This window comes from Leucopleurus acutus (assembly GCF_964270905.1).
Source record: "Leucopleurus acutus genome assembly, chromosome: X".
NCBI classification, from domain to species: domain Eukaryota; kingdom Metazoa; phylum Chordata; class Mammalia; order Artiodactyla; family Delphinidae; genus Leucopleurus; species Leucopleurus acutus.
In genome coordinates, this window is record NC_139148.1 from 26,915,334 (window position 1) to 26,941,260 (window position 25,927).

General features: G+C 42.5%; 1 protein-coding gene across 4 annotated transcripts in view; it reads right to left on the reverse strand.

Moving 5' to 3' along the window:
* The window catches only part of DMD (dystrophin), a gene marked incomplete at its 5' end in the record, with an annotated part of 2,126,456 nt that overhangs the window by 137,108 nt on the left and 1,963,421 nt on the right, over positions 1–25,927 (reverse strand). For 2 of the 4 annotated variants that reach the window (XM_082864912.1, XM_082864913.1), the window contains 2 exons: positions 10,240–10,301; positions 16,007–16,142. In XM_082864912.1, the coding sequence (XP_082721038.1) occupies positions 10,240–10,301; positions 16,007–16,026 (82 nt within the window). Of the gene's footprint in view, positions 1–10,239; positions 10,302–16,006; positions 16,143–25,927 lie in introns of those variants that run through there. The other 2 variants (XM_082864911.1, XM_082864910.1) reach the window with 1 other exon arrangement.

The following is a 25,927-nucleotide window of genomic DNA, read 5'->3' on the forward strand; positions in this document are numbered from 1 at the left end:
TAGTGCCTCATTTAAGTTGCTTCAGACTCAGCAAATCCTATGCAAGCTTTTAGGGCTTTGTGTTTCTCTTCCCTGCATATTGGCATAGATGGCTGACTGCATCACAGTCCTTGAGGCCTCCTGCACTTCGGCCACTTGCTCGCTGGTTCTCAGAGCCATTCTCTGGCGTTCCCCTGCTCTGCCCTCTATTACAGAGAATGCCACTTTCCTGCTCCCTTACAATTGGCTTCTAAGTAAGTATGGCCAATGGCGGTCCCTGGCAGAAGAACTGAGGGAGAGGACAGGAGGAAGGAGAGGCCAGGCTAATTCTCCCTTTCTCTCTCTGTCTTCAGCACAAGCTCTGGCAGTAGGTGTGTTCCCTCCCTGGATCTCCCGCCCCATTAACCCCTCCCCTCAGTGGTCCCAACTGGCCACTGGTTCTAGCTCCGGATGATGGCTCTGGCTTCTGGGGCTCTGGTGATACCACCTCTTGGCACTGTCCCTCCAGCCCTGGGTACAGCAGAGGCTCCCTGCCGTCTGTTTGGCTTCTTAGCTCTTCCATCACTGGGTAACCAAATTCCGGCACAAATCCCCTCTCTGTCTGAAATAACTGAAGTGGTTTCTATTTTCTGACTGGACCCTGATTGATACTTCACCCAAGTCGAAAATCTTAGCATCAAAGCCTTCAACATGTCATATGCGTTTTTTATGGTCTCATCCCTCCTTACCTCTGCAGCCATTCCCTTGTCCCCTCCCTACCATAAGAGTACCACCACCGTTTGTTAGGTGTTTACTCTGTATCAGGCATTTTTCTGGGCATGTCACATTATTTCACAGGCTTTCTCCTTTCTTTTCACTCTTAAATTATTGTGCATGTTTCTTTCTTTTGGATAAGGAGGGACATGGGGTATGACAGTAGTGCTGCATCATCAAAAGTTATTATAATTCCTTGCACAGTTACTATGTCAGACATTTTGTAGTTTTACATCTATTATTTCTAATCCCCACAACACTCCCCAAGGTTAAGTACCATCATAACCACTTGATAAATTACAAAACTGGGGTGCAAAGTTGTTACTGCCTTTGTCTTGGCCACAGAGAACTGGTGGCAAAGCCAGAATTGCAAATCCAGGTCTCACCAGCCTCAAAGTCAATGAACTACTATGCTGCTGCATCACTTTACCTCCCAACCTCAACTCATAAAGTGACACAAAGTCACAGTATAATCAATCAGTTCCCCATTGACTTCAACACACAACATAAAGAGTACACATGCCACATTTTATGTTCTAGATAAAAACAAATTTGTATTTGAAAACTATGATATGTTATACACTACATTTAATTATAGGGGTGGAGGAGGCATGAAATTAGGCAGCCGGGATCCTGCCACTTCATACCCAGCCCCTTCCTGTATTGGGTGGTCCTGTTACTTTGGCCTCCAAAGTAATTGGCAAGGAGGCCTATGAAATGGGAAAGAATACAGATCCCTCCTTTGCCCGAACCTGACTCAACTGGCAAAATATAAAGTCCATAAGTAACATTTTTCAGGTGTTCTTGTTTGGTGTAAGTTAATTACCCTCTCCCAAGGTCACCTGATTTGAGTTGACATTTATACTTTCAAAAATTAAATGTTCTAGAACAGTGCTACTCAAAGTACAGTTTTCCACACACATAGAAACTAGGAATGTGTTAAGCAACTGCTGTAGCAACTTGACATTGCCGTGACATCCAAATGCGTAATCAGTGGGTCCATTTCACGGAACAAGGTACACACTAGGTCAAGTGCGGCTGAACCTGTGTGGTGAGTTATGTGTGATGTGAGCGTACACTAGTCAGTTTCGATAAGGCCACCCCAAAGTCCGTGACATACTGGATGTTTTAAAAACAACTGTCCTTCACCAGTTGGAGAAGCTCTAAAACCGACAGCCTTTTTATAGAACTAGAAAGCAAAATATAAAATGAAGCACTTTCCACCAAAATTAATGCTTGATAAAAAATATGTATGTCAACATATAAATATATGTGCATGCAGGTATGTGTGCATACAAACGCAAACTCATATATAACGTATGTCCTAGTTACATGAGCTTCAATTTACGAGGGGGCACAAAGACTTCCCTGAAGTTGCGCAAGGGATCAAGACTTTGTGGAATGGCAAATTCTGAAACATTCTCACAGAATAACACCAATTCATAAATAAGCTAATGACTCATCCACTATGTCGTAAGAGACTCTTTCAGAATATTTTTAGGTCACTTTATTACTACTGTAGCGAGTATGGACTTCAAAAACTCACTATCTATTTTATGTGAGTGTTCCAACTGTTCTAAATCTCTTTCCAGCAAAACTGCAGCTCCCAAGAGACGTACAGAGGTAATCAGACTTGTGTGCTTAAAAAAGAAATATTGGAAATGTCTGAAAAAGAGCAGACACGTCTTTAGACGCCTTTACTTCGTGTGCAAAAATTGTCTTCTGCAGACCCAGCTACATAAAATTGTACACATCCAGCACTTTTCTCACAGCTGCAGGTGTAACCTTAACGCTCCTCTTATTTAGATCAAGTAAACTACCAAAAATGGCAGCTCTTCTCACTTGGAAACCAGTCTAAGTCTGAAAGAGAATCCTTTTGAGTTTCCTTCTGAAATAAGCTTTGCAAGATGCAATTCAGAAACATCTATTTATTTATGTTCTTCAATTAGAAGCTTTAAATCAAGTTATTTGAACAAGAAAAATATGATTAAAAAATGTCCCATTAAAACACCATAAATTTTGATTCGAAGATTACATTTCTCTTTTACAAATGGGGACAATCAATCGATGCTAACTGAAGTGAAAAGAACAGATTATTTTTCTTTTCTCTTTTATAAGCAGGATAGACATAAAGGAAGAACATTTATAACAGCTTTAACGTCTTATGCCTTCTGTTTTGCAAATCTGAGTAAATCTCCTGTGTTAACTTTGTCAGCTAGGGAATAAAGAATGTCATTTGAGATTCCATAGCTTAATTATGCTGATAAAGCAGTTTTATAAATCATGCTACGAGTAATGGCTGTTCCTCTGAGAACAGCAAGCTAGGAGCCATAAAATGTGTGCTCTGGACTTGGTTCCTTATCTCCTACCCACATGTCAGTGTGAATAAGTCAAAGCAAGTCTTGCGCCGCAGCCTGCTCAAGTCCAAACAGAAAGGAGGAGGAAACAGTTGCCCCATCCACTCATATGATAGTATAATTTTCTAAATCAAAAACAGGAGCCTACGGCTTCCCTAGTGGCGCACTGGCTGAGAGTCCGCCTGCCGATGCAGGGGACACGGGTTCGTGCCCCGGTCCGGGAAGATCCCACATGCCGCGGAGCGGCTGGGCCCGTGAGCCATGGCCGCTGGGCCTGCGCGTCCGGAGCCTGTGCTCCGCAACGGGAGAGGCCACAACAGTGAGAGGCCTGCGTACCGCACAACAAAAACAAAAACAAAAACAAAAACAGGAATCTACTTAAACGGATGGCAGGACGGAAGATCTGAAAATGACAGAAAATTCAGGTCATATGCCACCCATATACCTAATTTACAGCTGTGTAAAGATTAAATACGGTTACTTCTGAAAGCTCTCTGCACACCGTGAAGTAGTACAGAAATGAAAGTACAAAAATGACTCACTCAATGATCTTATTATTCCTATCTTCCAGGCTGGTGGGGACAAAGGGAAACTGGGGTGTGGGGCACAGCATTCATGAGGCCAAGCCAAACCCATCAGAAGTTAAACTAAAACCAGACACTTAGAGATGGAAGGTTGCTGCCCGACCTGATAAGCCAGAAACCTGAGACTGCGGGGAAAGCAAGGGTCCAGCTTAAGGTCACACCCAAGCTGGGATCTGAACTGAGGTATTCTTTCCAGTTCAAGGCCCTATGGTGGTAGAAAATCCAGAGGCAGAAGTTTTAATACTTGGCAATACTTAAAGAACTAGAGATAAGAGAAGGAATATGCTAAACATCGAGTCCCGTGGTTGAGAACAGTTGAGTTTACAAAATACGCTGAGAAAAGCATTAGGACATGCTCCCCACGCAGAAGGAATTCATAGCCATTCAGAGTCCCGCAGTTCCTAATCGGTAGAGCATCCTCAGGAGGGAATACTTAATGGAATGTAGAAAGCCTATGAAAAGAGGGAGAGAATAAGCTAACTTATCTCCCTTCCTCTTGGCAAACTGAGGAAAGAGGTACAGGATTTGTATGGCAGTGTTTCCAACTCTATCTGAGCAGCTGCAATTATTTATTAATAACAATACTGATGTATCCTGAAGAAGCTCTTAGCCTCTTGACTTGACTGATGGTCCGTCCTCTCAACTAGGACTGCTTAAGAATCACACCAGCCTCAGACCCATCAGACCCTAGAACTGAGCCCTCATTTGAACATTCTGAAGCTCTTCACGGGCAACAGACATGAGGCTTGGGGCCACGTGCTGACAGACTGCCTTCAAAACACAAGGGTTTTTAAGACCACTTTTCCTAAGAATTCCTAAAACGTTTATAAGTCTATTTTTGAAAACTTAGAGATTCTGCATCATTTGGGTAAGCATCATGGAGAGTGGGCTCCAGAATTTGGGCAACAGCTAAGAGGGGCTAGATCCTTCTGGAGAATGCCAGACTCGCAGGAAAAGAGGGGAACCAACACCCCTAGAGAAAAAAAAGCTGGTGGTGAAAGGGCTTCAAAGAAGGAAAAGGAAATTGGGATAAGAAATGTCAGATCCGCCAGCACATCTAGATTTTAGTAAACGGTTTGAAATGAAATCAGTTCACCTTCTGAAGCTTAATGATTTTCTCTTCACCTTAGCCTATTTTTTTTAACCTATGTCTCCTCTGCAAACTGCTATTCCTGCACTGTACTGCTCGTATCCCTCGTGCGAACACCCCATACTGCAGGGGAGAAAGAAGCCAGGGAGGGGACCACATAAAGATTTTACTGTATTTATAATTAATATATTCACAATAAGAGAGACTAAGAGATACTTTTTAAAAGTATTTTTAAGCAGCACATATTATATGTGTGTGGGGGGGGATGGGTTTTTTTTTTTTACTGTTAAAATTTCAGTGATGAACTTAAGAACCTAGATGTAAATTGTGAGAAAATGAGAGGCTTTTTATCATGTAACGGCACTCCATATAAATCAATATTATATTCGTATTTCGAAATAAATTCCAGAGCACATTACTACCTAACATCTACTGATTGTTAAAATGCCTTTTGGAGCCTTAAAGAGCTTTATGTTTTAAATCACCAAGATAAGCGTTCGGAACAACAGTCTTGCCATTCCATCTGTAAAGATGCTAACAGAAATCTGAAATTCACCTCATGAATGGAACATAGGATTACTTCTAAGAAATGAGGAAGAACATGCCTTCGCAACAGCAAATAGATGGCCCAGCAGGTATATTTCCAGAGAGCCTCCCTACTTGATATCAGCCTGTCTCACTCGGCCTGTAAGACAGGGATGGGCGGCAGGATCTTCTCCCTGTTGCTTGTTTGCCAAGAATGTGCATTTTTAAAAATAGGAATGATTAAACTTTTAGAAATCCGTTTGTCTGCACAATCAGCCAAAGGTACTTCTTGACAATTATGAGCACAGCAAGTTTTGGAAACAACCCGCCGCACCTCTTCCCAAAGCAAGAGAAAAACAAAATTCTTCAACACTTTGGTCCAATACCCTCATTCTAAGGATAAGGATAAGGCCACGTAAAAAAAGATACGGGAGGGCTTCCCTGGTGGCGCAGTGGTTGAGAGTCCGCCTGCCGACGCAGGGGACACGGGTTCGTGCCCCGGTCCGGGAAGATCCCACGTGCCGCGGAGCGGCTGGGCCCGTGAGCCATGGCCGCTGAGCCTGCGCGTCCGGAGCCTGCGCTCCGCAACGGGAGACGCCGCAACAGTGAGAGGCCCGTGTACCGCCAAAAAAAAAAAAAAGATATGGGAAATTTTTTAATATACCACTCACCCCACCACATTGGGGGTAGTCAGAGAAAAATGCTGAAAGAAAACTCTTTTCGAGTTGTTCTTATTGATTTCTTCTCTGTGCAAACAAGACAGTGCTTTTGCCAAACGGTTAATGTTGCGTAAAAAATTTTCTGGAGACCTTCCAATGCTCCAATTCCCAATGACTGTCAGGTCATGTCTGTAAATGTTTAAATTATTTCTTTACTATGCCTTGTTTTGTGTTTGTGTGGGAGCCCAACAATTTTTTCCTTCATAACTTGGAATTTTTTGAGTGGGTACACAGCCTAATTTCATGGGGAAAACACAATATTTTTAACGTTTGATGAAAGCTCGCTCAAAAAAGCCATTTTAGATCTGTTGAGAATAACCTGAAATGAGTTCTTTTACATTTTTTAAGTAAAAAATTTAGTGGTAAAGAAGACAAGGCTAACTTTTGTAAAGTCAGCTTTCTGTGAATGGCCATATTTAGAGGCTAACGACGCATGAGATGATCTCCTTGTGTTCAAATTTACCTGATAAAGTTTATGGGAATCAGGACTTAAGCATACATTTTTATATGCATACGTATGTGTGATGTATATATGCGTGTGTGTGTGGCTACTGCTGCTTTTCTGTCATAGGTTCTCATTGGTTGATGAATTAGAGCTGTAGGGACACTAAGGAATGGGATGGGGGTACTGATGAAGAAACTTTTTTTGCTAAGTATCTAATTGTAAATAATATAAACTCATTGTAGAATGTCAGGAAAGGAAGAAAGAAAATCACCTAGAATTCTACTAAGCAGAGATATCTAAGATTAACATTTCGAGTAATACCACAGCCTTCCATGAGTTAACACTCAAGTCCTACTTTTTCAGTCCTTACCAAATGACTCTGGCTTATGATACTGTGGTGTTTGGACCAAGGGTCGGGGGCGGATCACGTGAACGCGTTTGGGGGCAAGGCAGAAAACAGAGTGTGTTAAATAGGCTGGTTGGGGGTTTTGGCAAATTAGAGAATGGAAATCCCCTCAGAGGTGGGCACACTTAGGAATGTGTAACATTTCTTGCCTGCTGTGAGCCACTGTAGCTTCTACAGTAGAGTTATGTCTGGAGTTGGCGGTACGGTGGGGATTAGCAACTTCTTGATATTTTCAACATGTCACCACAGACAAGAGGTTCAGCTTCCATTAGGAGAGGGCCCGAGGTATGGTCTAACACTGTGACCACACCAGACCAGTTTTGCTTTCATGATACCTCTCACGAACTAAGTGTAGTTGAAGGCTTCCAACCATCTCATCCAGTTCAAAATAGCAGCTTGGACCTAAAGGGATAGCTCGCGAGGAAAAACATATGCCAATGTATAAAGACAAAGAAATTAAAGGCTTCTTTTCAGTATGTTATGCTTGTATTTCAACTGCGAAACACTGTAATTTGGGAGTGGGAAGGGCACTAGCGGTACTTAATCTCGTAGGTTATCTCAGGGATGTAGACACACAACAAACTACTAAATCAATCATTCCACGTGTGCCTCGCAACGGGAAAGGAAGCGTGTCCACTGTCCAGGAATCCACCATACTATTTCTAGAAATGTAATGGTTTGTTCCAGAAATACCATTCAAATAACTGTCTATCCATAGGTAAAACTGTCAATCTGTACCTATCTGTAGCAGGTGCGTGGTGATCTACACGGACATACTTTGCTACATTAATAATATCAATGAGATAAGTGCAAACACTAACAGAAGATCTGGGGTAGATCCCAGTGTAGAGCCATACATATGGCTGTGTATCCCTGACAAAGGGTTTCTCTGCGCCTGACTTCACTGCCCTGTGAAAGAAGGCTGTTGATGACATCTACCAGGCACGATGGTTGCTCACATACGTTTCCACGTGCAGCACACTCTCAATAAATGGAAGATGTAATGTAATGTGTCACTATTTGAATAAAAGTTAGCCCAAGTAATATGTGATTGTAATGAAAATATTGGAAATATAAGTTTTGAAAGCTGAAAATCAAATGTCAACACCCAGTTCATTTCCAAGATGTTTGTTGCCAGGATAACAAAAACCAAAATTTCAAAGTTGGGGCGGGGGGAGCGGCTGGTGGTGGTGGAATTGACCACATATTTATGATGGCAGCATTTTAATCTATATAACTGATCTCAATTAAGTTGATTTCATCAAAGAAAAAGTCTGTTAACAAATGAGCTCTAAATTTCCCTGCAACTGTAAAATTCCATTATCTTCCAAAGTCGGGTGATTTGCCCAAGGTTACAAATCATGCCAGATTACCAGCTTTGAGTTTACCACCGCGTTCGACCTACTGAGAAAACTTTAGAAATATGACGATAAAAAGCATATTTAACTCCTACTGAAGGCGCAAACACCTCTTCATTGAGAGTTCATAATTAGCTTTTTATCAACCATGTTTGTGATTTCTCATTACAGAGTAATTAAAAGTAAGCTGGTAGAGAATACAATGCACTGAAATGGAAAGATGGCCATGGTACATTACCTTTAGGTGAATAAAAGCTGATTATAAAACAGAACGACCCAACTTTGGTAAAAATGTATGTATAGAAAGAAATTTTTGAGGATACCTACTAGATTGTTAAACATTAGTTAACTAAGAGGTGGGTTATAGATGACTTCTTTTTTGTTAGCTTGTCTATATTGTTTAACTTTAAAAAATATGAACAAGTACTGATTCTATAATAATTATAATTTTCAAATAAAAGTAAATTAAAATATTAGAACTAGAGATCACTGTGATTAGAGTAGAAAAAAATTATAAGTAGGCTGAGCCTACGTAAGCCAGAGGTTATAAGCAGGAGGCCCAGTTTCAACGAGCTCTTTATTGGAAGATTTCTAGTTTGTCTTGAAAAATCCAAAGTCTTGAGAGCACTGGGCTAGGACGACCAGCTCCTCCAGCACAGCCACTGCCCACTTCAGATGAAGTCTCATTCTGTCACTTGCCAAAATATAAGCATTCAAGCTTTCCACCCGTGCTCTAAACAGTGCAGCATAAAAGCCAGAAACATTGTGCAGGGGCTGAAAATGTAGCACCTGAAGATGAGCTGATCCTGATTTTCCTTAAGTTTTTAAAAGGGAGTGTGTGTACATACGTGCCTGTACACACACACACGCTCTTACTGCTAGACTGAGCTGACATAATATTACTTGAAATGTATTGGTATCTCTGGCTAGTAGCATTATAAGTGACTTTTCTTTTTCACGCTTTGTATTTTTTCAGATTTCTAGAAGGAGCTTCTATCATTTATAATAATGTTGTGTTAGTTTCAGGTGTACAGCAAAGTGATTCGGTTATACATATACATGTGTTTATTCTTGTTCAAATTCTTTTCCCATTTAGGCTATTACAGAATACTGAGCAGCGCTCCCTGTGCTGTACAGTAGGTCCTTGCTGGAAAGAGTTCAGGGGAAAATCTGGGGGGGGGGGGGGCGAATATCTCCTACTCCATGCCTTAATGTCTCTATAGCTGCAATTCATTAACCAATGGGAACCTATGAGACAAAGGCAGCAGCAGCTACACACAGATACATGGACACACACACACATCCAAAGTTTATGTTTGAGCGCCCTGACTCCCATGGGCTTTGTCACATAACTTAAAACCCAAAGAGTTTTCACCTTACGCATTTCAGTCTGTAAATATGTCCATTCGCAAAAAGGGACTTAAAAAATGTTTAGTAGTAGAGACAGCATGACGATTTTTTAACTAAAACAACAACAACTAGTTACAATGCGAGGTAATTCATTTCAGGTTATTCCCGAGGGATGGAAAACGGTATAGAGTGGACTTTCATCGAGCATGCATGTTGATGACCGGACAGGCTTAGGAATTAGGATCACTGGAGTGACTGCGGAAAATTCCTTTACACGGCATTCGTAACTTGGCAAAAGTGCCTTCTTGGTTTCACAAGGAAGAAATCAATAAGAACAACCTGAAACCCTTTTCTTTCTTTGGGGGGAAAGCATAGCCGTCAATTACAAGTATTTTTTCCATCCTTTTAGGGAAAAAAGAAAACTAGCAAGACCTTTTGGCCCTCTCAGATATACTGAATTTTCGGGAATCAGTGCAATCCTAAAACTGATTTTTAAGCAACCTCGGAAAAAAAGAAAGCTGACTGTCAATTCTGAATAGAAAGGTGTCGCTGTTTTCACCCCTTAAACAATCTAGTGATGTATTCAGACAACAAATGGCTTGCGCGCTACCAACTACTTTATCCTACGAGTCATCTGTCATTTCATCTGGAGGAAACATGGCCGTGTCCTTACCTAAAGACTGGTAGAGTTCTGTCATTTTGGGATGGTCCCAGCAAGTTGTTTGGGTCTCGTGGCTAAAACATAAAATACAAAGAGAGACTTTAGAATTTAGAATGAGTAGTAGAGAAAAGGAGACAAGAAAAAAAAAAAAAAAAAAAAAAAGCACGGTATGCCTTTGGCTCATTTGGCTTCATTACTTGACAGGCCTTCCATCTTGCAGTGACGAATGTTTATTTTACAAGGAGAGAGACCCCAACCTTTGCTCTCAACAGGAAAAGCAATATGATCATTATTTGGTAACCAGCATCTGTTTCTTTTTTGTACCCCCAAGTCGGCTGCACTTCTGTTATAAGAAAGTGACCTTGTTAGGTACTCAATAATCAAAAATCAGGATTTCTTCAGCCGTCCAATTCAGAACATACAGAAAAGACACTGACAAGTGTTATTCAACTCTGTCAAAGAGATACTGATATTAGTTTAATAAATAAATCGCTTCAGTTCTCATTTGCTTTCACTGTCCCTGACACTTTTCCATTACTTTCTTCTCCGTATCCAGATCTCATCTCTATGATGACTGTGTTTCACTTCGGCTTAAGGTCCAATATCCATTGCCTGACTCATAGATTGTATCTTCCCTCTTCCCATTACTCTTAGAATGTCCTTTTAACTCGGCACTCTATATACCACCGCACCTTGTCCTATGTTTACGTGGGCCTGAATGAAGCATTCACAGTTCTCTTCCATTTCTTGGAGTTTAGCTAAGTGTGTTTGCTGGCTATCAGCTCCTGCCACAGAAAGAACAAAACACCTTTGTTCCGCATTCGATTCCGTGAATAAACCTGGGAGAGATAACTACATATACTTTTCCTTACTTTGGCCCATCTACATAAATCACCATAGCATCGTATTTCCAGTTTTCGGGGATTACCTGACTGGGCTTTGATGCAGTAAAACGCAGCCCTGAACCATATTTCAGTACTCATAAGCAGAGCCTATTCATCATCTTTGAGGGAAAGGTGGGACTGGAGAGAGGAGAACTAGCTTAACTGTGGACACTTCAAGGGGAGCAGAAAGCACAGCGGCTGCACACAGAAAGAGGAGCTCAGGGAGGCCAACAACGTCAAGTGTAGGTGTTAAATCTTAGGACTGGATTCTGGTTCTGTGGCCTACTAGCTGTGAAATTTGGGGCCAGCCCGCTTACCTGGGAGCATTAAAGGACAAGCTGATATAGGACGAGCTGATATAGACCGATACCTTCTGGCGCTCAATATGTGGTCATTTCTGTTACTACGTGGCCCCCAAATTACTGCCCACTAAAAGTAAAGCTTTCATTAGTTGATTATAATATAGATGAGGATCCAACTGTGGTTAAGTCAGCCACACCTAAGACCCTTCACAGAGGGCAAAAGTAACACTCGATGTGTATTACCTCTGTTTTCAAGAAAATAAGCAAAAGAGAGAAACATTTATTGTGGTTTGATAAATAGAACACAGTCACAAATGACAAAAAACATGTGGAAATTCCCCAAAGTGTGCAACTTCAGAGACCATCCCTCTGATATTTACACTCAGCAACTGAATGGTGAAGGCTAGGGAAAGAAGTTGACAAGACAGTGTTCATTGGGGAAGGGCTGTTTCAGTCTCTTCCAAACCTGTTTGTTTCTGTCTGACTTTTCCACAGAGACAATTTGTGGCTGAGGAGTAAGTCAGTCGAGGGAATGTACCAGAGTAGAATCCAAATCTTACAGAGCAAGACAAGCAAAAGATACAGTCCCTGCTTTAGGGGGTTTCTGAAAGCCCCATGTCCACACTGGCTTATGATCTGGAGAAGGGGTGGGAAGGACTGGTACTTTATATGCACAGCACAAGGAGGCTGCAGCATGCAGCTTCATGGAAAAAGTGTTGCTTATTCTCGGATGTTTTTTTAGCTCCGAAAGAGACTGTGTATGTACCAATTCCATACACAAGTGTCCAGCAAGGAAAGGTTACCTTCTATTGAGACCACCCTGCATTTAGACCTCTGCCATTTCCAAAGGCCATCATATGTGAGCACCAGGGAGGGAGGGAGGGAGAAAAGGGGGAAAGCACATGTGTCCACATGTACAGGCTCTTATTACACACACTACGTAATAATAACATCCCATCTCTACCACATGTGGGAGGACTGTAGCATCTTCAATCGATGGGCAGAAAAACGTCTGTCTGAGCTGACAAACCTAACCTGACAGAGACAGAGGGAACCAGTCTGAAAAGCCACCATCTGTAATGGACTTCAAATCGGAGGAACACGGGCAAGAAATAACGTGCACCAAACGCAATTCCAAAAGAAAAGAGAAACTTGCCTACGAGTGACAGGACAATCCCACATAGACTGAACGGGAGCTTCATGTAGCTCCCTCCCTCCAAAGAAGATTTCATGACTGTTGATATACCTACACTTCCACCTTTTTAAGGAATTTATTCCAGTGGTTAAAAATTACGAAAGGGATTTTAGAAATTATTATTTAATCCATCTGTCCATAGCTAAATTGAAATGTCCTTTACTGGAGGAAGGAAGAAATTCTAAGCCCCTACTTCTGCGCTCCATTCATGTGCTAACACATACCAGTTAGTCCTTTCTAGGTACTCATTCTTTCTCCCAATTAGTTGTGATTCTGGGGTATGTGAATAACCTAGATAAATGAACTCAAACAAATCCAAAAGCTAATCTTCTTTTACCTTCCTCCCCTCCAACACGAAAGCCTTTTATTTTTAAGCAATGCAAAGTAACTAGAAAACCAGATTTATATTTCACCTTTGCCGAGTTAGTTTCACTTCCATTACAACCCGGCAGTAAGTGAAAGAAGTGAGCACAAGTGGAAAGAAAAGAATAAAGGGTGTGACTAATCCTCCAAACTAGAAAAATTATCTTTTAATCACTGAATGCTAAAAACGACTGGCAACATAGCTGAAATGACTCTAGCTTTGGGGGTAACCACATGATGGACCAAATAGTCACTTCACTGTATGTGGGTATTTTCAATCTGTGATGAACCCAAAGCCCTGGTGGGACATTATTTAACCTCCGAAACAGATAGGAAAGATGAGTATGAACAGGATGAAATGGTAAACACGAATCTGCATAACTCCTATCTATAGTCTACCTTACAGAACGAACCAACTTTTGGTCTGTGATCAATACAGGTTTTACAGCTGTATTTCTGACTCTGTGCCTATCTTCAAAAACAGGAGAGGATTCTCAGTAGCTCCACGAGAAGCACTTCAGGTTCACCTGGAATACACAGACAATAGAGAAAAATATGCTGTGCTGGGGAGCTGGTGGTGGAAGGGTGGGTGGTACTGTTTTTCTGGTTACTGTCTCTTTTCTGCACTTCACTTTTCACATCGGAAATGCACTGCCCATATACCATGTGCAACCAGAATGGCAATTCCAGACCCTGTTCACAAGTTAATGGTTACATCTTTGTTCAGTCTTCCTGAAAACAATGATGTTCAACATAGACCAAAATTCTACATATGCATTAACACAGAAATTAACACAGCCTCATAAATAATCCTTAAAACGCCCTTTCAATCTTTTAAAAAATGTTATTGATTTTGGCCCTGATGGTTCCAAAACCTGGCATTAGATATGCCTCTCTGAACAGCCTTCAAACTCTGATTTCCCCTTTTTTAAAAAAAAAAATGTGTATAAGCTACAATAATCTCTTTCCCTTTTTATTTTCAGCCGTGATAAGAACCAGAAACAAATTAAAACACAAGATCACTGGATGTGACAAAAGACCCCGGCAACACCTACTTGTCAATAATAAGAAATTAAAGCATTACTCCACTGAGCACAGAGCTGACCTCATTTCCTACCACACAATTTAAATTTTCTCTCACCTTCTTTAGTTTCAAGTAGTGTGCAAGGTTATTCTAACCACCTCAGAGCTGTTCCTGCTGTCAGTGCTGGAATATCAGACTTATTGGAACTGCTTCTTTAGTTTCTTTAAAAACAAATATTAAACACTTATAAAAAGTAACAAATTTCTACTGCTCTCCCCGGGAAAATGGCAGTTGCCTAATTAAAATAAGATTTCTTCTGCCACCACTGTTATTTGGTACTGAAAATATTCCAAACAGTCGCCTTTTAAAAAAAATATCTTTCTACTACTTCCCAGGGAGGAAACTAATCGCTACGCAGTGATATAAAAAGGTAACATTCTCTTGCGATTTGTAGAGGATTAGAGTTTGGCTTCATATATAATCTGGAGCCCATTGATCCACACACACAAAATCATTTCCCTTTAATCTGGGGATCAGACTCTCTTTCTAGAGAAACCTTGGCATTTGCATGGTGAATGTTGAACTTGGCTTGCATGGCTGGAATACTGGCAGGGTGGGAAGGGGAAAATATATTTAAAAGTTTCTGCTATTGTGGGTAGGGGGTGGGGGGCGTCGGTCTAAGCATCAGAAATCCTATTCTAGTCCCCATTTCTTGTTACCTGGAATTGTTAACATTTTACTCTGTTTGGCTCAAGGCAGGGCAAAGATGATTGCCTCGGTGACTGTTCCAGCTGTTACTTGTCCTCCGTAATGTTTGCTTTTCAGGGCTTAACTCCCACCCACCCTCAACTCTGGCCAAAGCCATTTCACTTCAGGGTCGTGTCCAATCCAAGAGCAAACAATGAGGACTGAAACCAATTCTACGGTGATCAAGGGTCAGAAACCTTTCATATACCCATGTTGTTTCATTCGCTCCTCTGCTTCTCCAAGAGCAACCGTATCCTCCAAGGAGGGGATTTGGGACAAGGAAATAAAACAGCTAGGCAAAAAAGAAAGGGTGATGCGGGGGTGATAAGGAGAGGAGACAGGGGTAAAGAAGCAGAGAGACTAAGAGGAGCTTGTTGGCCACAAATGTTCATTTCACTTAAAAACTTCGGTTCGTCACTTAAACTGGATGAATTTTTTTCATGTTAAAGTATTTTATAATTAATAATATGTCTCTCTCAGGCAACTAACCCCCTTCAATTCAAGCTTCAAACTTAACTCCAAATTTAACGGAGCTAAACAGTGTCCTGCCCTGATCGGGAATGACAAACTTTGCTTAAAGACAAGCACAAACACCTGGAGAAAAGCGAGAGAAGGACACCCATTAATGACTCCACACTCAACCCCAGAGGGCAAAGAAAAAAACCACCCTCAATCCTCTCTGTCAAATCCTTGACTTCTGGGCTTTAACTGCTTTTCCTTTCTCTCCCGATCTCTGCAAGTTTTGGGGCATGGGACGAACACAGTAGAAAATGCAACGAGGGAAATGTCAGTTGGAATCCTCGGAAGAAATCAGGCAGAAAGTTGACCTTTTGGCACTTGCAGCGCAATGGAAGGTAGAACCTGGCGCGCCCCTTCCTTCTGCGAGGTCGGGCGACGATTTAGGAACAGCCTGCCTGGCTCACGTCCACAGAGACAGCCCGGAAAGGAGCCAAAAGCTCCCGCGGCCCCAATCCCCGCGTGGGGAACGCTCTGTCCCCTCCGGGTACGGCGAGACATCAGCCTTTTCTCTCCGAGCCCGCTCCAAAGCCGGGGGAAGCGTCTCCCGGCGAGCCAGGCGCTGGGGGGAAGCCCCGGGGGCGCACCTGCTGCGGCGCCGCGAGGACCCGCGGGGGAGGTGCCCCTGCGCCCGGACGCCGGGGTCCAGCCGCCGCGCGGTTCCAAGTTTTGGCCGCCTCGGCTCGCACCCTGCTCGCGCCACAAGTGCACTGATTGCGGCGATCCGAGGGCGCCGCGTTGCACTTACCCTTTGAGCTGTTCCCTCATGGCTGCAAGGGCTCCGCGGCCGGGGGAGGGCGCGAGCGGAGGAGTGAGCTTCCCAGAGCCGCCGGGCTCCCTGAAAGTCGAGCGCCGCCGCCGCCGCCGCCGCCGCCGCCGCCGCCGCCGCCCAGGCTCGCAGCTGAAAGCACTGCGGAGGAGCCAGCGCGGGTTAGCGGGCGGGAGGGCGGGAGGGCGGGGCGCGCGGGAGGGGGCGCTGCGGGCAGACGGGGCGGGGCTGGGCCGGGCTCCGCCCCCACCTAGCGCCCTGGGAACCCGGACTCCCCGAGACCCGGCAGTCGGGGCTTTCAACACGGAAAGGAGAGAGAAAAGAAAAAGAAAGAAAGACGGAGGAGATTTAAGGTAGTGCCGGGAACCTGGAAGCCTCACACCGCCCTGCCAGCACCCCCTTAAAACCTCCAGCAAGACTACTTGTTGCCTAAATAAATGACCTAGGTGCAAATGACCTCATCGCAGATAATTAAGTGTGTGGGTCAAAAGTTTTCTTTTTAGAGAATGAAAGAAAAAAAAATTCACAAGCATAATTCTTCCCTTCCCGCCGCGCCCCCCCCCCCCAAATTGAAGATTAAATTGGTGGAGATGTAAGGACATGACATTCAGGTTCTGCTCATCCTGGGCTAAATGGGCTTTTAAGGAAGCATTTGTCTGTGTGTTTGTGATATAGCAGTGGTTCTCACCGTGTAGTCCTGGGACCAGCAGTAGCAGCATCGCCTGGGAACTTCTTAGAAATGAAAATTCCCCAGGGCCCCAGCCCAGAGAGAGCTACTGAATCAGAAACTTCAAGCACACTGAAGTTTGAGAACCAGTGGTATAGAGTCTTTAAATAAAAACCACCACCAACGGTGTGGCACCGTGTGGTCTTTTAGTATTCTTTAGAGAAACCTAAAAGGAAACCATTTCCAATGGAACGTTCGTTCCATTGGAAAAGTTACAGGGCCTGGTAGTTCAAATATTTCTAATAGTAGAGTTTGCAATATGACGACACAGATTAAGTATGCAAAATTCTTACAGGCTTGGAAATATTCTGAAGAGAAGAAAGCCTTCATTAGCACAAACATTTTTCTCAGCCTTCACATAATATCTTCCATTAGAGTCCAAAGGGTATTTTCAGATAAACTCCCTTAGTGGTTTCATTGTCCCCTTTTGTCCATTTATTTTGTTGGCCTGCTTTTTCTTTTTATCTTCTTTTAACCATTTCCTTTTCACTCTCTGTTCTGGTTGATTTGTTCTACTTCAGTTTACAGTTTAAAAAGTGTTCCCCTTTATCTTTTTAAATATCCTCTTTTTTTTTTTTCCTCAACATTTCCCCCGGCCCCGGAGAATGTTCGAGCTGAAAGGACTCTAGACATCAATCTCCCTTTACCGTCTGCTACAGCGTGACAAAAGAGGCAAAAATAAAGTGCAGGAACCAAAGGGAAAGGGAGTGCCAAGTTTCTTCATTACCCTTGACAAACCAAATACAAATGTAAATGTTATCACGGAAGACACGTGCATGCAGATCTGATTGGTGTTGCTATTTTAAAGCAAATAGGGCACTTCTGGCATTCTGCCTGCTAAACTGAGACCTTACTGCTATCTTTTAGTCATTCTGAGCCAGTGAGTTGTGGATGCGGCTGCTCTTAAGGTCTGGGGGGCTGAGGGGGGGCACGCTAGGACTGTCTTTGGGTGAGGCTGTCCCTTGGTCTTACTGGAGATTCTACATCTGCCCGTGTCTTTGACTGGGGGAGAAGGATTAGTGTTCTGTGATGAGGAAGTGGTGGCCTTTGCAGTTCATCAGTGACATAATAATCTCTGTGTCATTCAGTGACGCAATCTGTGTCATTCAGTGACGTAATCTCTGTGTCAACGTATCAAGCACATCCTTAAATACTGTTTATGTCTATTCCAATGAAAAGACACAAACCTCCCAGCATGGGCATTTGTAAATATTAGAAATCAATCAACTAAAGGTTTGTAACACCTATGTGATAGGATACATTGTCTTTCTGTTTTTTTTTTTCTGTCTGTTTGTTTTACACTTTTAAATTACTTGCTCAAGCTTCAGGAGTTCTGATGTTTCTCTAGAATATAAATGCTAAAATCTATTTTCTCAGTGTCCAGCTAGAAAACTAGTCGGAACAATTCATTGAAAAAAAATGGAAAATGAGAAATCACTATTCAATTTTTTTCTTAAATTTGACAAATGGCAATCCTCCAAAATATCTTTAAGTTCTTTTTTAGACTGGAGCTATAGGCACTTGAAGGCTTGTTCCCAAATCTTGATGTTGTTTTAGAAATTAAATACGGAAAGTATTATTAAGAAATGACATGGGCAGGACTTCCCTGGTGGGGCAGTGGTTAAGAATCCGCCTGCCAATGCAGGGGACACGGGTTCGAGCCCTGGTCCAGGAAGATTCCGCATGCCGTGGAGCAACTAAGCCCATGGGCCACAACTACTGAGCCTACGCTCTAGAGCCCATGAGCCACAGCCACCGAGCCTGCGTGCCACAACTACTGAAGCCCATGCGCCTAGAGCCTGTGCTCCGCAACGAGAAGCCACCACAATGAAGCCCGTGCACTGCAATGAAGAGGAGCCCCCGCTTGCCGCAACTAGAGGAAGCCCGCATGTAGCAACGAAGACCCAACACAGCCAAAAAAGTAAAAAAATAAATAACTTTAAAAAAACAAAAAGTAACGACATGTGCCTCACTGCGACTGCTTTGTTGTTAATTTCAGTTAGATTATGAATATTGTTTCATTAGGGAAAGATATTAAGAAAAGAACATAATTTATATATCCTCATTTCATATATGAATTATAGAGTGATGCCATGTATGATAATACATTAATTGTCTACTTGTAGTAGCTCTCCTCTTCCTCCTTATTATTATTATTATTGTTTTGATGTAAACCACAGATATGAAAGCAGCATAAAAAAACTTAAGTTGAAATCCTGCTTTTAAAACCTACCACGAGCTACTTGTCCTCAATATCATGGCTAGAATGTGGCAGTGCAAGGATTGGAACTAGGGAGTCTGGCTTCAAGGCCCGTGCTGTTAGCCACTCTGTCATGCTGCCATCCAGAGAAGTGGCTTCTTTTACTCTGGGGGAAGATCTGTATTTTTCTTGTGTGCTCGTAAGTGATCTCACTGCTGGCTGACAGCAGAGAAGAGTCAATTTGCTAGAAACAGAGGTAAGGAAGGAATGAGGTAAGATGAGGTCTAGGAAGGCAACCTAGTAAATTTTTCCAAACTCCAGTTTTTGAACCACTTAAATGTTGTAGGTACTTAGAAAAATGAGGACCTCTCTGACCTAAGGGACTGTGCTGGGGATTTCCCCATTCTTCCTTCCAGCTCTGTTCTCTGCCCTTTTGCACTCTGCTCTGTGGCCCACGATGTTGGACCTCTGTGGATGGCATCAATCAGGCTCTCTTGCCCACTGGCTTCCTTTCACTTTCAGCCAATGGGAGGTAATGATGAAAGGCCTGTAGCGGGAGATGAAAGGGCAGGAGGAGAGAGATGTTGGGGTATTTATTCCCCAAGCTCCCTCCTGTTGGTCTTGAGCCTGGCAGTGGCCGAGTTTCTTTACCCCCAGCCACGAGTCTTGTGGGACAGTCATTTCCATAGCAACAGCTTGCTCCAGGTTCCTTAAACCGTTCCCTCCCCTTGCCCTTGTTATTTCTCCTACATGGCTCGGATTTCAGTAAACAGCCTTTTTCATCACACTCTCTTCAAGGACCACTTTTGAACGTACCACTTCTCCCAGGACCCAGACCAAACAGGGACCCACCCAGTCAAAGCCACCCTCTGGGGCACTTGATCGGCTGCTGAGTAGGGACCACTGATGGAAGAGAAAGTTAACTCCACCTGTTGGAGCTAAAAAGGAGATTAGGCTCACTCACTGGAGAGCTATTTCTAGAAGCCTCCTCTGTAGGCCCCAAAGGAGTTTCTGGCCCATTGGGGGTAATGGCAAATCAATCATTATGAACGGTGATAACAGCAGGAGTGAAGGTAAACAGGCATGAAACAGCTTATTCTTTCTAAGAGCTTCAGTGCCCTCCTTGATCTTTGAGAGAGAATGTCCAGATAGAGATTAGGGAGGCGGACAAATTCAGAAGGACCTGGTGTGATGATCCAGAGCTTGACCTGTATCCTGAAAGGTACGGGTGAGCTTTTTAAAGAAGGAATTTAAGCGTCAGTGTGGCTCTGTCAGATTTGCCTTTCAGAAAAATCACTTGGGCAATGGTGTGGGGCTGGATCAGTAGAGTTTGCAATAAGGATACCAGATACAGGGTGACTGCGGTGTGATGGGGATCTGAACAACGGCAGTGGGAGAGAGACTGGGGAAAAAATACAATAATGTTAAAACTACAGGAGTCTTGACTGATTGGAGGTAAGAATGAACGAGAGGGAAGACCTAGGGCAATGGTCCTCAAGCCTGGCCACCACTGGAATCACCTGGGGAGCGTTAAAAAAATTCGGATGCCTGGGTTTCACCACCCTGAGATTTCAATTTAACTGGCCTTGGGCACTGGGATTTTTAAGGCTCCCCAGGTGATTCTAAAATGCAGCCAAGGTTAAGGATTACTGTTGTAGGCTGACTCTCAAGATTGGATGAGTAATACTCACCAAGCCAGGACTTTCAGGAGGAGGGGACAGGTTTAGGCAGACGAGGGTCAGGGAGAGATGATCAATTCAGTCTTGAGCCTGCTGACTTGGAGGTGGCAGTGTGATGTGAAAGGCAGCTGGACATCTGAGTCTGCAACTCAGAGGGAAGATGTCTGGATTGGAGCTATCAATTTGAACTGTCAGTATCTGTAGGGTGTGGGTTTGGACGAGCCCATTTAGTGGACGGTGTGAAGGGTCAAGGACGGAGGCCAGGCTGCTCCCATCTTCCACAAACCCATCCTTTTCCTTTTAGGCTGCTCACGGTTTCAATGTTAGCCTGATTTTACCAGGGTAAAATGAGGAGCAGAAAGGGAAAGGAAAAGACAGGGAATGGTCTGCAGTGAGCACTTGCCTGGGGATGGCCCTGAGGGACTTCACCACCGCCCTAGGGTCCAGCTTCCCTCTAGCTCCAAGAGTCTCTATCTGAACTGCTTTTCGTTCTGTAACTAATCTAAAGTATAACCTGCATCATTTTATAAAAATCCATTTGGAATATAGGTATTGCTTCAATTAAGCATAGCACGTAGTTTATGGCAAAGTTTCAACATTTGGGTATCCAGTAAACGCATAAGGATTCCATGTTTCTCTTTGCATAGTACAAGTATTAGCCATGAACAGTGAATCAGATGTCTCACAAATGCGTACAGTGATGGCGAGTCATTGTCAGGACAGATACCATGGTGTACTAATAAAATATGTATAACAATCCCTTTAGGTCAATCTGAAAGCAGCATCTTCTGGATATCAGCATATCCAGTCAGTTCGCATTAACTAGTAAATGAAGAGGCCTCTACGTTCAGACACAGAGCACTTCACACACACACACAAGCCTATTTTTCCATCTAAACCAGAGATTTCACCAAACAGGTTCCAGGTAAAGTCAAGCTGGGCTTCACTCTCACACAGTATTCTTCTAGTAAGATTTTTCAAAACTTCACGGAGCCACCTATATCAAGGCGAACATCTGAAAGGATGTGAAGTTTAGCATCTTCACTAAAATAAAGCCACACTTCTTTAACCTCACAGGCCCGGCGGTTGCTCCGCGTTACCTATTAGCCCTGCCAGCTACAGTGCTGTACCCCGGGTATACGGAGCACACCACCTCCCGCTGAACACGGATATTGGTTACGGTGGTTCAAGCAGATCTGACTACGGCATTCGTGGTCCACCTTAACAACAGCTCAAAGCTGTAACTATTGGTCTGCCTTTCCCAAATGGTGGTGCCAGTTTCAAAACTAGGCAGAAATTCTGACACTCTGCGTAATGTGCCTTCCTCTCCAGCTACAAATAAGGCTTTGTATTCCATTAGACTCACAGCAGGTGAAAACCCCAATTAGGGAATTCATTCTGGGGCCTCTTTCTACCTTCCTCCCACACACCACAGTTTAAAAAAAAAAAAAAAAAAAAAAAAGGAAGTCTCAGCCTTTTCTCAAATCACAAGTAAATTAACCCTTGGATCTGCCCAATCAAGCCATGTACCACATGAAGAATTTTCATAGGAAAGTGGCAGGCTGTTGAAAGATGTACCTTTCTTGACTTCATAATGGGGGTTACAGGAAATTCTGTTTCTCCAGATCTTACTGTTTTCGCCAAATCCATAAATACTCTCAGAATTTCTGATCAATCTAGAAATCAGTTTTCTTTTTACCTGAATACTCACAAAGCCAATATCATCTAAAGAATGATTAATGGACAGTCTGCTACGAGAGAGAATTATTTTTAAGTTATGTTCTTATTTTGGTGTATTCGAGGAGAGAGAAAATATTAAATTTTAGTTTAAACACTATGTTTTGGCCTTAGGGAGCACACCAACTCTACATTTCATACTTTGTAAATATTTATTTGTCAAAGGAAATTCAGCATTGGACTAGGATAGAGATTTGGTTTGAACGTTCGAAAAAAAAGCAAGACAGCTTTAGTTCTTAGAGTGATTTACTTATACTTTGTCAACTGCTTCTCTGGAAATAATTCACAACCCAGTCTTATTTATGAGAATATGATTAAAAAAGAGCAGCTTTGTCTTTTTTAATTGTTTTAGTCTTGTCACTGTTCTTGAAACAAGCCGTGGGACTTGTTATCCACAAGAAAATACTGAACATACATCAAATAGTAACACAGCTTTTAGAGGTAGCCATCTGTTACTGTCAGAGGTTCATTTCATTTCGAGGCTTTTTAATTAAAATGCAAAATTCTACACACATTCCTGCCTATCTTACCCCTTTCTGAAATACTCGAATTTCATAAAAAAGTTAAATGCTAATGTAACCATTTTTAATACTTACGACTTGGTTCTTGAGATTCGGAAAAAAGTAAACAAAGGAATTACCAGTCAATTAAGCGAACAAGGAAGTCCTCCTAAGTTGAAACAGATAAGGAAAATTTAATATTCAAATGCTACCGAATGAAGGCACTGGGTTTTTTTTTCCCCTTTGAGATGAATATCTACCAGGATCAAAAGCAGCATCTTAATCTTCAGCAAGCGGAGCTGTATATTCTGGCGGAAGCATTAACTCCAGCAAAGCAGAGCTCTAGACCAATTCTGCTCCTAGAGGCCAGTCACCTAGCCCTCAGAGACCAGTCACTTAACCCCTCTGGAGCTCCGGTGACTCTTCTGTAAAATTCGGACACTACTGCGACAGGCCAAAGTAGGGGTCAAGTGACATAATGACTATGAAAGCGACTGGAAGGCTGGGGGATGCCATGTTAATGCAAAATAGCCTGTTGTGCAGGGTTAATTCCTTAAAGGAAACCCAGTAAGTCCAGGAACAGTGTTAGGAATATGGCACAAAATAAATCAGCACTGTCACTTTAACTTTTCATTTTTAGACTCTTGTATGAGGGAAGACAAGCGGTCCAAGAGTTTCAGTCTTTTCTCTTTAACAACTTGCAAAGGGAACTTTTACTTCTTTTGTTTTCTACATTTAAGAAGGAAGCAAGTAGGTAAAATAAGATTTCTCTTTTACTTTTCTGGAAAATAAATCACTAACCACAAGCCTGAGATAGGAGTAAAATTCACACCATACTCTATTACTTTTTGGGACTGAGGTTAAAATACCAATACGATTCACACATGTTAAAAGACGTATTCACATTCATACTGGCAGAGAGCAGAACCCTAGAGTAGTAAGAGAACAAGTGAATATTGGTTTTATGGGGGACAGTGGGAGGGAAAGATTCCCTGCACCCTGATGGAGAAGTACTCTTGGTGCAGGCACTGAACAGCCAGGATGTGGTAGGAATCCCTAAAAGGGGAAATGGAGGTTAAAAACCAATTTAACCGGGACTTCCCTGGTGGCGCCCTGGTTGGGAATCCGCCTGTCAACGCAGGGGACACGGGTTCGATCCCTGGTGCGGGAAGATCCCGCATGCCGCAGAGCAACTAAGCCTGTGCACCACAACTGCTGAGCCTGTGCTCTGGAGCCTGTGCGCCACAACTACTGAGCCCGCATGCCTAGAGCCCATGCTCCGCAACAGAAGAAGCCACCACAATGAGAAGCCCGCACACCGCAGCGAAGAGTAGCCCCTGCTCGCCACAACTAGAGAAAGCCCGTGCGCAGCAAGGAAGACCCAACTCAGCCATAAATAAATAAATAAACACTCTTACTTAAAAAAAAAACAAAACCAGTTTAACCAATTAACCAAGGGCTGAATCTTATACTTCAGTTCTAGTTTATTTTTGTCAAGACATTTTTTGAAAACAAAAGGGAAATATGAATACAAGGAATTTTAATTAATCCACAAATTCCCAAGAAACCGTTTTTATGTCCCATACCCAGACTAAGTTTCGCTATTAAATATTCCCCTATATTCGTTTCTTTAAATGACTGCAATTGTGGTATATTTATGGGGCATTTATATATGTCTTTGCTTGTGAAACTCTTCTCATTTTTCATTACTATTAGTAAAACCTGGGAAGTGTTTGGAGGATGGCCTTGGGAATATTTTAATATTTCAACACTGTAATCAGTTTCCTCTACCAGAGGGACTCAAATATGGCCTTGATCTGAAGGAGCTTACAATCTAGTGGAGGGGAGGAGACAGATTCACACAGATTGTGATGAAGCACAACATCATCACATGGATTCTAAATACAGAAATAGAGACACGGAAGAAAAAGCAAAAAGAGAACGGGGGTTAGTTTGACCTCTTGGGATTAGGGAACATACATTTTAATTAACAGCTAACTAGGCCTACGTCACCAGGTTTCATGCATGTTTTTGTTAGTGGAAGAAGAGCTAAAGCAAGTTTCTTACGTTGACTCTGCGAGCTAATCTCTCATATGAATAATTTACTAAGGCACAGATATATTTTTTTTAATGTTAACATACTGCTGTGTTACGAAATCAGATTATGCTTTTTGGGAGCTCAAAAACGTATTGTGCCAATATAGGGTTTTGTATCTCAGGAAGACTAAGACGCAGAAAATACCAACGTCCCCGTTAGAATATGAGCTCACATTCCTGAGTTAATATCAAGCCTGTAGTGTGGAAATCTAGGTCTTCAGCTTGAATTACTCTCGTCCCCCAGAAGCTTCTTCTCATATATTGGATAGAGAAGAAAAAATTGCCATCACCTGTACTTCTGAATGTTTTTCGTTTTAAACAGAAATGAACTTAAATTTGGAGTGGGAAGAAACAAGCTTGAAAAAGAGGGTATAGATTAGAATGCGAATGTATACTACGGAGACTACATTACACTAGTCCAGTTACGAGAAGATAAAGGCCTGGGATAAAGAAAATGGCACTGGGAATTGGTGGAAAGGTTGAATTCAAGACAGGTCATGGGATAAAATCAACACTGCTTTTCAACCAATTGGAGGTGAGGACTGGAGGAAAGGGAAGACTAGGAGTTTTGATAATGGCAGCATTAGCTGAGGATTCAGATTTGTGTTTATACTATGTATGTATTTATACCTCACATTGTTCCACAGAGGCTTTAGGGCAACTGATAAGAATGTATGAATTTCAAAAATTAATAGATAAAATTAAGGATTAAGGAAATAGAATAAAATATGAAGAAGGGAGGAAAAGTTATAACACACATTTGAAGACCACAGGGCTTGGTATACATAGTAAATTTAGCTATGTACACCAGCCAGAATGAGAAAGACAAACAAAACAAACAAAGTGTTGGGAAGGATGTGGAGCAACTAGAACTCTCATGCTTTGCTGATAGGAATTTAAGTTGGTACAACCACACTGGAAAACTGTTTGGCAGAATGTATAAAAGCTGAACATATACAT